Source organism: Sinocyclocheilus grahami, unplaced genomic scaffold, assembly GCF_001515645.1.
Source record: "Sinocyclocheilus grahami isolate Dianchi unplaced genomic scaffold, SAMN03320097.WGS_v1.1 scaffold74.1, whole genome shotgun sequence".
NCBI classification, from domain to species: domain Eukaryota; kingdom Metazoa; phylum Chordata; class Actinopteri; order Cypriniformes; family Cyprinidae; genus Sinocyclocheilus; species Sinocyclocheilus grahami.
Genome location: NW_015505253.1, coordinates 2509349 through 2525660, shown reverse-complemented (window position 1 = coordinate 2525660; position 16312 = coordinate 2509349). Strand labels below are relative to the sequence as shown.

The 16312-nt window shown below is 36.2% G+C and overlaps 2 protein-coding genes across 4 annotated transcripts in view; both read left to right on the top strand.

Annotated features, from left to right (window-relative positions):
• LOC107585738 (zinc finger protein 501-like) overlaps positions 1-904 on the top strand; it is an 11379-nt gene extending 10475 nt beyond the window's left edge. For both annotated transcript variants that reach the window (XM_016272892.1, XM_016272891.1), the window contains exon 4: positions 756-904. The gene's annotated coding sequence lies outside the window, so the exon portion shown is untranslated. The remainder of the gene's footprint in view (positions 1-755) is intronic.
• A 2187-nt stretch (positions 905-3091) lies between these two features.
• On the top strand, positions 3092-14653 carry LOC107585739 (SPRY domain-containing SOCS box protein 4-like). 2 transcript variants are annotated; one of them, XM_016272894.1, is made up of 5 exons: positions 3092-3344; positions 8139-8207; positions 8416-8434; positions 11581-12430; positions 13953-14653. In XM_016272894.1, the coding sequence occupies exons 4-5, from the start codon at positions 11713-11715 to the stop codon at positions 14078-14080; spliced, it is 846 nt and encodes a 281-aa protein (XP_016128380.1). In that variant the 5' UTR covers positions 3092-3344; positions 8139-8207; positions 8416-8434; positions 11581-11712; the 3' UTR covers positions 14081-14653. The 2 variants fall into 2 exon arrangements, with proteins under 2 accessions (XP_016128380.1, XP_016128379.1); XM_016272893.1 differs by lacking the exon at positions 8416-8434.
• The last annotated feature ends 1659 nt before the right edge of the window (positions 14654-16312 follow it).

Here is a 16312-nt window from a genome sequence, read left to right as displayed (position 1 = left end):
AATGTTAAACAACACAAATATCCTTTATGTATTTAATCCCATTCTATTAACCAATGTCTTTGCTTCTGACCATCGATGATCCAGTTCAACCGTACTAATAAGCACAAATTACTCTAGACAACATTTGTGTGTGTTTTGTTTATTGCTGAAGTGTTTAAATTTCTTCTTCTGCATTCTACTGTACGGACGTAACTTTACTTTCCCTTCAGCCTGAGGCTTATTCATTTCACTTTTGGTGTGAAAAGGCTTTTATATTTGCCAAAAAAATAACTTTTTATTTTAAAAACAAACAAGCAAGCCCTGTCCAGATTTTAAAAGTAACGCAAAAGTAACGTAACGCATTACTTTCCATAAAAAGTAACTAAGTACCGTAATTAGTTACTTTTTTATGGAGTAACGCAATATTGTAATGCATTACTTTTAAAAGTAACTTTCCCCAACACTGCTGAAGAGTGTTTCTTCTCCTGCGTTCTACTGTACAGATGTGAATTCACTTTTGCTTCAGCCTGAGGTTTATTCATTACACTTTTTGGTGTGAAAGGGCTTTTATATTTGCTATAAATAGAACTTCTTAATATATTAAAAACACTCAAGCCCTGCTCATATTTAAAAAGTAACGCGAAAGTAACGCAAAAGTAGTATAACGCATTACTTTCCATAAAAAGTAACTAAGTAACGTAATTAGTTACTTTTTTAGGGAGTAACGCAATATTGTAATGCATTACTTTTAAAAGTAGCTTTCCCCAACACTGTTCAAGTGATTTAAAGGCATGACAAATATTCATACATTTAGATCGGCAAAGTGAGTGCAGTGTTTCTGCATTAAAACTGAGAATGGTGCAAAACAACATAAAGAAAAACAAAACATTGTAACTGAGAGAAACAGGTGGCACTGAAGAATAAAAATGTATAAGTAAAAGTCCATCAAATATGGGTGCTTCGGTAACATAAAAGCCTTTTACCTGTATAAGCATTATTTTGTGGCACTGTGAGCAAACGTTTTCTTCAGATCCTGTGTTTTAATTAAATAATGTGAGATTTAGATCAAGTATATGTGTTAATTGCAATAAACTTGAGTTGTTTAAAATCTGAACAGCTGAAACTATTAGGAGCACTTCATGTGTTCCTGTGAATCGCTTGTATTTCTCAATTGTAAGTTTGCATAAAAGCGTCTGCTAAATGAATAAATGTAAACGTAAAATACCACAAGAATTGTGGAGGTTTTTATTTCTGTTATGTTGGGGACAGCAAATGTTTCGAATCACTTGAATCTTACATTTGTATTCTTTGACTTTGATAAATACACAAATGAAAAGAAACTGGACACTAATATAACAAAAACCATTTGTCAGAATGAAAGGTTTCTCCAATTTGAGTTTTTTAACTTTAATTCTTAGTTTTTGACAGTTTTATAAATCTACAGATTTCTGTGCAACAGAAGTTGTCTATAGGCTCTGTATAATGGCAACATATAATTATCATTGCACTGACAACATCTCTGATTATGTGTAAAATTAAGTAATAAAGGCTAAAAGTAGCCTGATATTGTTAAATGTTTGTGAATCACGTGACTATACTAAAAAAAGAACATGTCAAAATTTCGATTCAGTTTTCTTATGTAGGTTAATTTTTAATCATGTTAATGAATTTTAATACTTGTTGGTGTATAATACAAAAAGGAGGCAATTTATTTGCTTCTAATTGAGTTTGCCGATCCATGACTAATAACACAAAACAAGCATTAGATATTAAGTCATTTAGCAGACGCTTTTATCCAAAGTGACTTACAAATGAGGACAATAAAAGCAATCAAAACTAACAAAAGAGCAACACTCTATAAGTGCAAATGACAAGTCTCGGTTAGCCTAATACAGTACACGTATAAAGTGTATATATACAGTGGGTACGGAAAGTATTCAGACCCCCTTACATTTTTCACTCTTTGTTATATTGCAGCCATTTGCTAAAATCATTTAAGTTAATTTTTTTTCCTCATTAACGTACACACAGCACCCCATATTGACAGAAAAACACAGAATTGTTGACATTTTTGCAGATTTATTAAAAAAGAAAAACTGAAATATCACATGGTCCTAAGTATTCAGACCCTTTGCTGTGACACTCATATATTTAACTCAGGTGCTATCCATTTCTTCTGATCATCCTTGAGATGGTTCTACACCTTCATTTGAGTCCAGCTGTGTTTGTTTATACTGATTGGACTTGATTAGGAAAGCCACACACCTGTCTATATAAGACCTTACAGCTCACAGTGCATGTCAGAGCAAATGAGAATCATGAGGTCAAAGGAACTGCCTGAAGAGCTCAGAGACAGAATTGTGGCAAGGCACAGATCTGGTCAAGGTTACAAAAACATTTCTGCTGCACTTAAGGTTCCTAAGAGCAATCCTTAAATGGAAGACGTTTGGGATGACCAGAACCCTTCCTAGAACCCTTCCTAGTTCTCCTTCCTAGAGAACAAAACTGAGCTATCGGGGGAGAAGAGCCTTGGTGAGAGAGGTAAAGAAGAACCCAAAGATCACTGTGGCTGAGTTCCAGAGATGCAGTCGGGAACAATTGATATGTTATCTATATTCTATTGTGAATAAAATATAAGTTTATGAGATTTGTAAATTATTCCATTCCTTTTTTACTCACAATTTGTACAGTGTCCCAACTTTTTTGGAATTGGGTTTGTACAAACAAATACACACACATATATATATACATACCCATATACACACATATATACACACACACACACACACAAAGAATATAAATATAGATAAAGTAGAATTAAAATAGAATAGAATATTAATAAAAGAACACGTTTTACAGAAGCTTCACATTTATTGGTATTTATTTATAGATTAAATGTAATAGATTAGAGCTGAGTTTTGTTGCATTTTCACCGTTTTGACCAGCAGGTGCCGCCAGTCTGTGGTGTTTCGATGGCTTTGAATCATTTTGCGTGTGAATGAATCATTCGATTCAAATGATTCAGAGTTTCGAAAAGCTTCGTTTCTCACGCCACTAGCGGAGCGTTCGTGCTCTCGTCACCGCCCTCTCGCGTCGACGTGGCCAATCAGCTCGCACTGGCCTTGCGTGACGTCACGCACCAGCTAGCTCGCCGAACAAAAGCAAGCGTGTCTGTCTGCGCGCTCCGCTCCTCCCCGCCGGATGCGACCGAGAAAACGCGGAACCGTTCGTTTTTAGCGTTTAAGTTTGTTGTATAGAAATCCCCCGTGTTATACACACACACGTATACAGTGTAAAAGTGCAAATCTCGACACCCGCGGCGAGTGTTTTTGTCTGCGCCGAAGCTCCGAGGGATTCTCGCGAGAGTAAGTAGAGCAGCGCGTGGCTGGTTTGTTTGTGTTTGTGCTTTAGATTGTTTCAAAGCAGCTGAAACCACAGCACAGTATTGGGGTCGAATTGCGATTGTGTATTCTGGTTCTGGACCATGTTATACATGATTTTATGTTGGCATTTTAATTCCGCCACATGCCAGCAACATATTTGGCCTTATGCACCTTTAAAACTCACTGTTTCGCTTGCACAGACATGTTTATGCGCAGTTTCAAGGTTATTCTGGGGGAAAGAAAATGAACCGTTGTCTGTCAGGCAATGCACATGAAGTAGTATGTTTTGAAAATAGGTTTGTGTGTCATCTTCAGTGTTTACGTGTGAAGGTCACAGTGGAAAGAGGTTCAGAGATAATCTAATCACGCTGTTTCTTCCCCGTACCCTTCCTTTATCTGCCTCAGATTCTGAATATTGTGAAATGCATGAACTAATCAGAGGTGAACTCTGGTAAAAGCTTTTGATTTCGTCTTTTGTGTATGTCAGCAGTGATTCAGATACTGAATGATGTTGTTTCCTAGTTTGGGGCCGTTGTCACTTCTGCAAAGTTCTTTCCATTCCCTTTGTCTCATCTGTTTTTGTCTTTAAAATCGTGCCCTCTTCCTATTACCTGTAGAATTTGCATATGTTCGTTATTCATTATGGATACCTTACACAACCCTAAACAAAGGGTTCCAGCTTTGTGCCCTTTAATGATCAAAAGGTAAGTTTATCAAATAAAGACTTGGCATACATGTCAATCAAAAGTAGCATGCACACTACAAAGGAATAATGAAATTTGTAATCTTATCCTCATCCTCATGTCATGCCTTTCTTTCTTCTATGCAACACAAGGAGACGCAGTATTTTCATACTTACTGACCACTTGATCTGACTTTGAATTTAGTCTTAAGGGTTGTTTGATGGTGTTGTCTTGTCCTTTGGTTGTTATGGTCCTGTAAGCTGTAGAAAAAGGCTGCTTGTCATTAGTTTTCTGCTTTGAGACGTTTGCACTTTTCATGACTAGCACATTCAATTATTGTTTCAGTTATATTTATTTAATTTTCTTTAAACATACTACGTTTATTGGTTATAATAGTCACATTATATATTCAGGAATCCAGATTAATAATAATAATATTTTATATTATTTATACATTTTATTTTATTGTTATACATTTATTGCATTAAAATGAATTCATGAAAATGTCATTTTAATTAAAATAATGACAGCACTGAGAAAAAAAATCGAAATAATAATAGGCTTAAATTTCATTATGAAATATACAATTAATATTTTGGGGTTGAAATATGATACAGAAAAGTTTATTTATTTATTTTTTTGACATGCATTGTGAAATTCATCCACTTTTTAAATTTAAGTGTTTGGTCACCTGGGCTTGTGTTAAAGGGTTAGTTCACCCAAAAATGAAAATTAGCCCATAAATTACTCATCCTCAAGTCATCCTAGGTGTATATGACCTACTACTTTCAGGCGAATCCAGTCGGAGTTGTATTAAAAATTGTCTTTGATCTTTCAAGCTGTTTAATGCCACTCAGCCGGTGTTGCATGCATCAGTCCAAAAGAAGTTAAATAAAAAGCGCCCATCCATAAAAATTAAAAAAGTGTCTCACATGGCTCCGGGGGGTGAACAAAGGCCTCCTGTAGCGAATCGATGCGTTTTTATAAGAAAAATATTCAAAACGTAATAATCACTTTAATGTAGCTTGCACTCACTGTTGCGCCCATCTAGGGCTGGACAATAATTCAATATGTATCGCGATATAATTTTTTTCAATAACGGTGATATGATTTTTAAACACATTTCCGATATTTCGATATACAAAAAGCTTTTGTAACATTATACACTATTCCATTCCAAAGAAATTATAGAAATTAATACTTTTATTTAGCAAGGATGCTTAAAATTGATCAAAAGTGATGATAAAGGCATTTATAATGTTACAAAAGATTTCTATTTCAGATAAATAGTGTTCATATCGATATCGGAATTATATCGTATCGACCGAAATTAAGAAATATATCGTGATATCAATTTTGGCCATATCGTCCAGCCCTACGCCCATCCATTAAAAAAACTCCGGGGGGTGAACAAAAAGGCCTTCTGTAGCGAATCGATTCGTTTTTGTAAGAAAAATATCCATATTCAAATCGTAATAATCACTTGAATGTAGCTTGGACTCACAGTTGTACATGGAAGCAGCTCCGGGCGGATGACGTATGAGGTCAGCGTTGCGCATGTGCCGCTCAGAAGTGACGCACACGGAAGCGCAGGGGAGAGATCAAAAAACAACGGTCACTTATTAGAAGTACAAAACGAGGATTTCAGTAAAAGCCAAGAGGAGGCTGGTTTTCCTTTGCTAAAGTAAGGAAACTTTGCTTCCTTTGCTTTTGTTAACAAACGTTGGTTTTCACGAGACTCACCGGCGCATGCGCAACGCTGAACTCATACGTCATCAGCCCGAAGCTGCTTCCGTGTAGGACTGTTGGCGCAAGCTACATTAAAGTGATGATTACGTTTTGAATATGGATATTTTTCTTACAAAAACGCATCGATTCGCTACAGGAGGCCTTTGTTCACCCCCCGAGCCGCGTGAGACACTTTTTTTTTATTTTTATGGATGGACGCTTTTTATTTAACTTCTTTTGGACTGATGCATGCAACACCTGCTGAGTGGCATTAAACAGCTTGAAAGATCAAAGACAATTTTTAATAGAACTCCGACTGGATTCGTCTGAAAGAAGAAAGTCATACACCTAGGATGACTTGAGGGTGAGAGATTTATGGGCTATTTTTCATTTTTGGGTGAACTAACCCTTTAATGTGAATGAAAACCGTTAATGTGTAAACACTGATCTTTTACTGTTTTCAGATGCAGTAATGTGTTTAAATACAGAAACTTTCACTCTTAATAGTGAAAAATCAGTAGACTCTTGCTTTCACCTGTTGCTGTTAAAGTTTTGACCGTCCACTCAACTGAATCGCCTCATGTAGAGGCCACTTTTAATTTTCTTACCTTCTTTCTTCGCGCTGTTGATTTCTCCTTCCAGCTGAGGTCAAGCTCAAGCACTTTTTTTTTTGAGCATGCTCAGAAGGAGAGAGGGAAGCAGGAAGTCTAAGTAGCTATGGTTTCCTCTTCCTCTTTCTTTCATCTCGTTCTATTTTCAACTTTTTTTTAATGGGTCATGCAAAGACGTGTTCTCTGCATTGGGGTCAAACGGAGGACAAGGTCGTCACGGAAACACACACAAAAAACATCTCGCTTAATGCTTTAGGGGTCTTCATTGACCTGATGTTGAACTCTGTCTGACCTTTGAACTTTATTGTGACTGGCTGTTAAAGTCACGCTGATGGAGTCACTGACCACATGTGGTGCTCTTGTACATGAAGTTTTAACATCTAAAGTTAATACTGACAATTTTGCTAAATCAGTGCTATGCAGAAAATGCGGCACAATTTGGGGAAAAATGTATTTGCTTGTTTCTTTATTTATAGATTAATAAAAATTGCTATTGCAAATTTAAAGTGCAATTGTAAAACACATTCTAGGTTTTCTGGTCAAAGTTTTGTGATATATCAATGGCTAATAATAATAATAGTAGTATTAATATTATTAAATATTATTAGTATTGTTGCTGTTAAGTATTATAATTATTAGTATTAAAACAATAAGAAATATTAGCCTACTATTGTAATGTTACTGTAAAATAAAAAAACAAGAATTTAAGAAAAAATGCTACGAATTTTTTTTCAATTACAGCGTTTACAATATAATATTTATGGCTGTCTTAATTTCGTCTTATTCAAATGTTAAACCATCCTTTTTTTTATGTTCTTCATTTTGAAAGATACAGCTCATTTATTTATTTATTTAATTTAATACAAAGCCATATTATGATTTCGGTTTTATTTTCATGCATTGTGCACCCCCAATGCACGGTATAATACAACTTTCTTCACTAATACAACATATTTTTTATTGTGTTTATGACTCGCAATGACTTTTTATTGTGTATGACTGCTTTTAAGCACAAACAGAGTTAATTTATTGTATTTCATTGCATTTTAAGCTTTCTTGTTTTTGGTACTGACATAAATTAGAGGGAAAAAAACATTTATTATTATTATTTATGGAACAAATAAGAATTCATGCATTTGTCTAATTTATTTAATTTACAATTTATTTATTTAATTAAAGTTGGGATGGGATCTGTCACGACCAAGGCTGTACTCAAATCTGGGTCAGTGATCTATAAACTCTTTTGTGTCACAGATGCATCACAACAATGTAGATCTGACTGTTTTCGATATACGTTTTTAATGTAGAACACTAGAACCATGAATAATGCAGGTGTGACAGATGGAGGGTGTCCTGTAGTCATGCTTGACCAGCTGCTGGAGTGTCCACTCAGACGTGCACGACTGCTCACTCTTACTAGCTGACTAGCCAGTGGGTCAATGTTTGCCTTATGAAAGTGACTCACAGACACTGTAATTGGGGGGATGTTGGGTACACAGCTTGCTCAGGACACATTTCGCGAACACATTATAATATAACAAACATTGTTTGTTCACAAAAAAGGAAAATAAATAATCAGTTAATTTTTCAACTCCTAGTTTACATAAAAATGGAAAATGATAACCATATTTTTCTCCATGAGATAAAAGTATGTGTGTGTGTGAGTGTGCTGACCGATGAAATTCTCACTTCCTGGTTCTGGCTGGGCACAGGTAGTGTTTCTCCTAACAGAACTCTTCTTTGTCCCTGTGCAGGAGTTCAAGGCTTAATAAAAGTCGTCCGGCTGACGTGGAGCCTCCTTCAGTCCTGCAGTGATCCGGAAGGTGAGTGTTTGCTCAGTTATTCACACTTGCACCACAGTCTATTCCAGTGAATCACCATCGTCATGAGGGAGAGCGAGCAGCGGAAAGTCATGTGTTTGGTGCTCGTGGAGGGAGGAGAGCTGCTTTGGAATCGCTCCACTGTGAACTGCTTTACCCCTTTCATTTCTCTTTCATTTTCTCTCTTTTCTCCTGCTCTATGCTGACACAGAGGCAGCAATGCATGGAGGGTAAGCTCAGACTTTGTTCTTGTGTGTGTGTTGTCTTCTGTTAGTTGTGTGGAGATGTTTATATGATCAAATCTCTTATTCTTCATATCTCTCTCATTACTATGCTCCTAGTTAGTGATTTGAACACACCTCTAGAACTTAGCGTTGAGCTTTAGTAACTCTAAACTCAGACACGAATGAATCCTCTAGTAATGTGTCTTGTTGAGGAGAGGTGTGCTGTTACTTTTCTAAGCAGTTGGATTTGTTTGTTTATTTATGTATGTATTTATTTATTTGCTGTGCTGGTTTGTAGGGCTGGCCAAACATTTAGTAATTTATATACCAATATTATAATAATAACAATAATATATTTGTTGTTGTTGATAATATTTATCAAATTATTAAAATTATTTATATATCAATATCACAACCACAATAATAATATTAATAATTATAATCATTAATTAATTAAAATAAAAACAATAATTAGTAAAAGTTGTAGTAGTAATAAATTAAAAATCTTAAAGATATAAGAAAAGGTAAAAAAAAAATAGTATTTAATAAAAATAATAATAAAAATAACAATAATATATTTGCTGTTGTTTGTGCATTAAAGTTATTTATTAAATTCTTTAAATTATTTGTATATCAATATCACAATAATAATAATAGGCCTGATTTTAATATTAATTGTAATTTTTATTATAATTAAAATAAAAACAAGAAGTAGTAGTAACAAATTTTGCAATGCAAATGTAAAATTGCAAAACAGATATTTATGGCTGTCCTAATTTCTTAATATTTAAATGTTAGTCACCATCTTATCAAAATGTACAATTCTTATATATATATTTTAATTCATTTGCCTTCATAATCTTTCACTAGAAACACTAACTTCCCATCCCCTTGCAGTGACATCTCATCTTTTCTCTTTACTAGCACTCCTTTTATAAACTTTCATGTTTAGTTGCTGCGTTTTGGGCGACATTTAACTTTTGATTGTCATAGAAATAACAGTTTTCTTTTCTCATCACTTTCTTCTGTTCTTTATTTTATCTTGCTGTCTTAGTTTATTAAGATGTGAGTGTGTTTGTTTGGTTTAGACCAGTCCAGCTCATTTCCTGAGGAGGGTTTGGCTCCTGGGATCTCCGTTCAGTAACAGAACTAGCTGGAATAAGTCCGATTCATTTGTAACGGATGCGACAAATGTTACTCCTTTTCTGGAGAAAATAAGTTACTGGACTAGGTTTTGAACAGTGCAAGTCTGCTTTTTGGCCCTGACTGCACGTTTGTGTGTTGTTGTTTCTTTCTTTGGAGCTCCGGAGGGAATATTCACTTCCCATACACATGCTCTTTTGAAAGCGCAGTCTTCTTAGGTTCAGGAGAGATTCTGTCAGTCTCCCGGTAGAGTGTGAGCACAAGCGGCTCCTTCAGAGGGTGTGAAAACTAATCTTAGTCTAGAGAAGTGTCTCTTTAGTGAAGTGCCCACTGCTTTTCTTTACGTTTTCTATACTTTGCCTTTTCCTGTTTTAAGCCTGAAGCCATACTGGGTAGAACTAAGTTTTGAGCTAAATTATTTTTATTTGATTAAATGTTGTATTGCATTACGTTTTCAAATCTGTTATACTGTATAAATAATTCATATTGATATAAATAACATTTTTTGTATTTTTTTGTACATTTATCGTGTATTTTTTATTTTATTTTTTAAAGAAAATGAAAAAATATAGCTTAAATATATATAATATGAACAAAACAGCATCATGTATATATGCATTGCTTAATCCAAAGAGCCGAAGCGCCATTCACACAGATTGCATTAAAAAACATATGAGATGCAGTGAAAAGGAATAAACCTCCACAAATTCGTGACGTGTTTTCTAAAAGTTGAAACTGTTTTAACTGTGCATGGCTGTCTATACATCTCTTCTGTGAGACACGAGTGCAGCAGTCATATTTGTCCGTCTAAAAAATGCGCTGAATATGCGTTCTGTGTGAATGGCTTGGTTTCAGTTTTAACCTAATCAAGATCTTCTCAGCATTGAGCTTCTATATTTCTCTAATATTTTGAATGAATAACGCAGCAGCGGCGCATCTCGTGGAATGCAACGTCACTTACATCGTCACCGCATCTTGCTGCGCCACTGATGACGCTCCCTGATGCACACCTAACATTCAAATGTTTATTTTAAATTCAACTAATATTCATTCTTTATTCACAATCTCCTCATCACAGGCAGACACAGCACTCATTTCAGCATGTGTTCGTCTTTGTGTGTGCGGTCTGCGTCACTCATAGCACGTGCCTATATCATGCACTATATCGAAAAAATTGTTCTATCGTTATCGAAGAAGGTGTACCGCCGATAAATATCGATACCGTTTTATCGCCCAGGCCTAGATTATATAATTTGATAGCTAAACTACAGTTTAAAAGTATTGGGGCTCGTAACTTTTTGAATTGATCAAATTTGACAGTAAAGACTTTTATAAGGTTACAAAAGATTTCTAGTTCAAATAAATGCTGAATAAACTTTGTTCATCAAAGAATCATGAAACTAATTTTCATGATTACCCCAAAAATATTAAGCAGCACAGCTGTTTTCAGCATTGATAATAGTAAGAAACTGAGCAGGAAATCATCATATTAGAGTGATTTCTGAAGGATCATGTGAAAATTCAGCTTTGATCACAGAAAATTACATTTAAAAATATATTCAAATACAAAACCGCTATTTCAAATTGTAGTAATATTTTATAATATTACAATTTTTACTGTGTTTTCATTCAAATAAATGTAGCCTTGGTGAGCAGAAGAAACTTCTCTCGACAAACATTAAAACACTTTTGAATAGTAGTGTATATTTAAAAAAAGAAAAAAAAACGTATTCAAAAAGTTTGAAATTGCTTTCAATATTAAGTAGCTTATCCTAATTTTGTGCCTCTTTTTCTCCCTGTTCTGTGCAAACCAGCAAAAATAAGCCCTTCCTCTGTTGTTTATTGACATGTCAGGAATCATGACGTCATTGTGCGTGAGTGTCCAAGTGTACTCAAAATTGGCACCTAGTCTGCGATTTGTTTGATTAAAGTGCAGCAATACAAAACAAAACACTGTGTCTTTAAAAGTCACAACATACTTCCTTACTCTCTTTCGTTTTACTCTACAGTGCTGCCCACTCCGCTCTGGACTTCTCGCGCATGGGACCGTGTCGTCTCTTCTGATTGGCTGCTGCTCTCCGGTCCGTCCCGCTCATGAGGTAACCCCGGCTGTGGTTGTTGATGCCCGTGGCTGGGCCGTGATGGGGCAGAGGGTGTCGGGTGTGGTGAAAGCCGCAGATGAACCGGAGACAAGCGAGCTGGCGTATCCGCCGGTGTGTGCGTCGCTCCGTAGTCGCGGCGTCCCGTTACCAGCCCGTCTGGAGCTGCTGTTGGACATGCCGCCGGCGGGACCGGAAATTCAGCATCAGCACGCCTGGAATCCAGACGACCGCTCGCTCAACCTCTTCATCAAAGACGACGACCGGCTCACGTTTCACCGCCACCCGGTGGCCCAAAGCACGGACTGTGTGCGGGGAAAAGTAGGATTTACCCGTGGTTTGCACGCTTGGACTTTGCGCTGGCCCGTACGGCAACGCGGCACGCATGCCATAGTCGGGGTCGCGACTTCTTCGGCTCCCTTGCGAGCCGTCGGATATTCCGCGCTAGTCGGTAGCGATGCTGAATCCTGGGGTTGGGACTTTGGACGGGGTCGACTTTACCACGACAGGAAGAGCCGGACCGGCCCGGCGCCGTTGTACCCGGAGTTTATCGAGGATGAGGAGGATGAAGGGACGTTCACGGTGCCTGAAGAGATTCTGGTGGTTCTGGACATGGACGAGGGAACGCTGGGATTCTGCACCGACGGGAACTACCTGGGCGTAGCGTTTCGCGGGCTGAAAGGGAAGAGGCTGTACCCAATCGTCAGCGCCGTGTGGGGTCACTGCGAGGTCACCATGACCTACGTCAACGGATTAGACCGTACGTATCGTTTTCAGGTTTTGCTGCTTCTGTTTTCCCACCTTGTCTCATGTTTTCCATTATCGCCATCCTTGGGCACTTCTCCGGGAGTGTGTTCACTGTGAGTGTGCACTTGGATGAGTTAAATGCAGAGCACAAATTCTGAGTATGGGTCACCATACTTGGCCTCATGTCACTTCACTTCAGTGTATGTTGATTTCAATCCAGCTCTCTTTAGAGATGCTCGTCATAGCTTTGCTGTTGCTTCATGATGGGAGTAATTGCGCAGCCACTCCTAGTAACTGGGAACAACATGTTTACGTGCAACAGATCTAGTGCTTTTCTATAATAGCAGTTTTTAGAAATTATGCACCGATGAAATTATTCCCATATTGTTCTCATGATGCACACAAGCATATTTCCAAACTTCTCTGAAAAGGCAATGTAATGGGGGTTTTGCATGGTTGCAACACTGACTGTGAATTTACAGAAATAAGTAGCATTTTATTCATTTTTTTTCTTCTCCCAAAAGCCCACTTATAGTTGATCTAAACAGGTTTGGATATGCAAGTCACACCTAATTTATAAAATTCACTTGCTGTGTTGCAGGATCTTTTCACTAACATCACTTTTCTTTTCTTTTTTTTTTTCTTATGTCAGTATACACTACTGTTAAAGTGTCTGGGGTTGGTATGATTGTTTTTTTTGTGTGTTTTTGAAATAAGTCTGTCATGCTCATCAAGGCTGCATTTATTTGATAAAGAATTCAATAAAAACAGTAGTATTATGAAATATTATTACAATTTAAAGGAACCATTTTCTATTTGATTAATTTAAAATTATGAGCACTTCCTTCGTTTATTTGCCTCTCTATGATGAATTGCTAATCGTATTCTTCAATTTTAAGTCGCTTTGGATAAAGGCATCTGCTAAATGAATAAATGTAAAATGTAATTGATTCCTGTGATGCAAAGCTGAATTTTCAGTATCATTACTCAGTTTTCAGTGTCACATGATCCTTCAGAAATCATTCTAATATGCTGATTTTCTTAATATTATCAAAGTTACCACAAAACGATAACCTACTTAAGTGAAATAGAATTCTTTTGTAACATTATAAATGTCTTTCCTGCCACTTTTGAACAATTGAATGCATCCTTGCTGAATAAAAGTATTATTTTCTTTAAAAAAACTCATACAGACCCCAAACTTTTAACAGGTAGTGTTTACAGTCAGTTCTCAAGTTCCACTAATGCCTTACATTGCTTTGTCACTGTTTTTAACACTATATTTAAAAAGTAAATTATAGCTCAAATAAATGTTATTCAAACTTATTTCCCCCCTTTTTACATTCCTTCTATAAGTAACTTGCCTCTCTTGTGATTGGCTCTTTTTTTTTAACTATTCTTTTGCAGCGTCACGACCTGAATCATTCAGCTTATCTAGAATCAGTGCTGGTCTTTGAAGTCCTAACGAGTGTTTTCACATGATCGCTTGAGGTCTTTGACCCTTGACCCTAACTGACCTCTGCTCCGTCCCGCAGCTGAACCTCTGCCGCTGATGGAGCTATGCAGAAGGGTGGCACGACAGGCTCTGGGTCGCCACCGAATCCATCACATCCAGTCTCTGCCGCTGCCACAGACGCTCAAGAACTACCTGCAGTACCAATGAGAGACACAAACACACACAGCCAAAAAATCACCGGCGTTAACTGAAAACGCACTCCGAGATGATCTGCAGGGCTGTAGAGGCTTTGTGCTGTGCACAGACTTTAATTAAGTGTCGTAGGGAAGGACAGATTTGACCAGCCGGACAACAAGTATATCTGGTTTTATACATGATTATGAGGTGACTAATGAGAAGGTGTTTGTATTTGTATGTGAGAAAGTGTGTCTTCCATGCAAATCATTTCCTTAAGAGCTGATGATTTTGCTTTTTCCTTAACTTTTATCTAAACACTAAGGACCTAGTTTTCTGGACATAAATCCAACATAATTATATTAGACTAATGCATTTAATTCCAGAAAAACAGGTCCTTATTCTGTCACCGGTCTTAACTAATACACATCCGCAGTGCCTGAGATCTTTTAAAATCTTTTTCCGTTTATTATGAGTTTATTATTTCGTTTGTGATCATGACAAAGCTGATTAAATCGGTTTCAGATGTTTTTAGCATATAAACGCGATTTAGAAATGTGCCGCGCGTTTTTTACAGATCTGATTTTTATATGAAATGGATGCTTGTCTTTTTCAAGGATCAAACAGAAACCCGCAAGATGGCAGACACGACTTTGTTCTTTTGTGACCTTTGAAATGTGAATAAAAATAAAACTCCAAAGCCAAACCCTGTCTGCTCCTCTTTTACTTCTGTAGTCTCACTTGCTTTTAAAAATCAAATGTTTGACAAATGTGGCGACTTGTTTGTAAGTGCGTTTTCAGATTAGTTTTGACTAACGGAATGGATTTTATTTATTATGGTCATAAAAAAACTAAAGTTGACCAAATAAGCCAGGTTTATTTCAGTTAGTCTGAATTATTGATTTGGTTCCAAATAAGTCGGACTAACTGAAATAAGCCTGGCTTATTTGGTAAACTTGTTTTATGAAACAGGCCCCAGGTTTCAATTTTATATTATTTTGTTTACGCATCAATGGTGCCGTCTTGTTTTTTTTTTTTTTTAAGAATAGCATTCAAAACTGCATCACAGCACTGTACTTTAAAAAGGAAATAGCTATTTTATGTAGTTATTTGCTGTAAAATAGTTATTTGTATATATATTTACAGTTCATATTTTATTTAATATAAATTTAATATTAAAAATAATATTTATTATAAAGATGTTTATATGATTAGTAAAATATTAATTGCAAATGTTACTATCAAATAACTTTTTCATTGTTTAGCTTATCATGTGTGTGTGTGTGTGTGTGTGTGTGTTTTACCTACAATTTGAACTTTGTCACACTATGGGGTAATTTGTCAATGGGTATCTGGAGTCTTTTTTTTAATGTATCAAATTGATATTATTATTATTGTTATCATCCTCATCATTACTACTACATACTCCTGTTATGGAACCTGTTTGAGTGACCTAAAGTTAGTATCTAAAGTAAAACAAAGATGTTTTTAAAAATGTATTATATGTATAAAGTGTTTTTTTTAATCAGATTGTATTCTCCTACAATTGTTTTTGTGACAACTTGCCCCAGTCTGACATTTATGAAATTTGAGAGAACAGTAATCTGATATCAACCTGCTACGCATGACGCACCACTAGATGTCGCTGCGTGACTCTGTTCCCCTTTCGGGCTTGAACTGATGGTTAAACTGATGACATTATTTACTGTCTTTACATTTGTTTTTAAAAATGAAGCTACGCGATTACATTTCCGACGAGTGCTTGCGGTGTTCGGCCAATCGCAATGCACTGGGTCAGCTGGCCAATCAGACGGTGGGTGGAGTCCACGTATTTGTGGATTGTCAGCAGCACGTCTTGACGCAAGAAATGTTTCACAATTCACAAATGCACAGGACGCGATTCACAAATAAATGCCAGGCAAAGTTGTGGTTGTGACATAAATATATATTTGTGAATATGTTTTTTTATTTGCAAATCTCATTTTATTTATTTGTGAATTTAATTCATGTTTGTGAAAAAACAATTTCCACTTTAAATTTTATATATATATATACATACAAAAATCTTGGTTACAATGAGGCATTTACGTTGGAAGTGATTAGTACCAATCCGTAAACGTTAAAATACACAGATTCAATAATATGGCCACAAAACTTAAACGATTTGTGTGTTAAAGAGATAGTCCACCCATAAATAAACATTTTGCCATCATTAACTCACCCTCATATTGTTCCAAACCTGCTGGAACACAAAAGATGATCTGA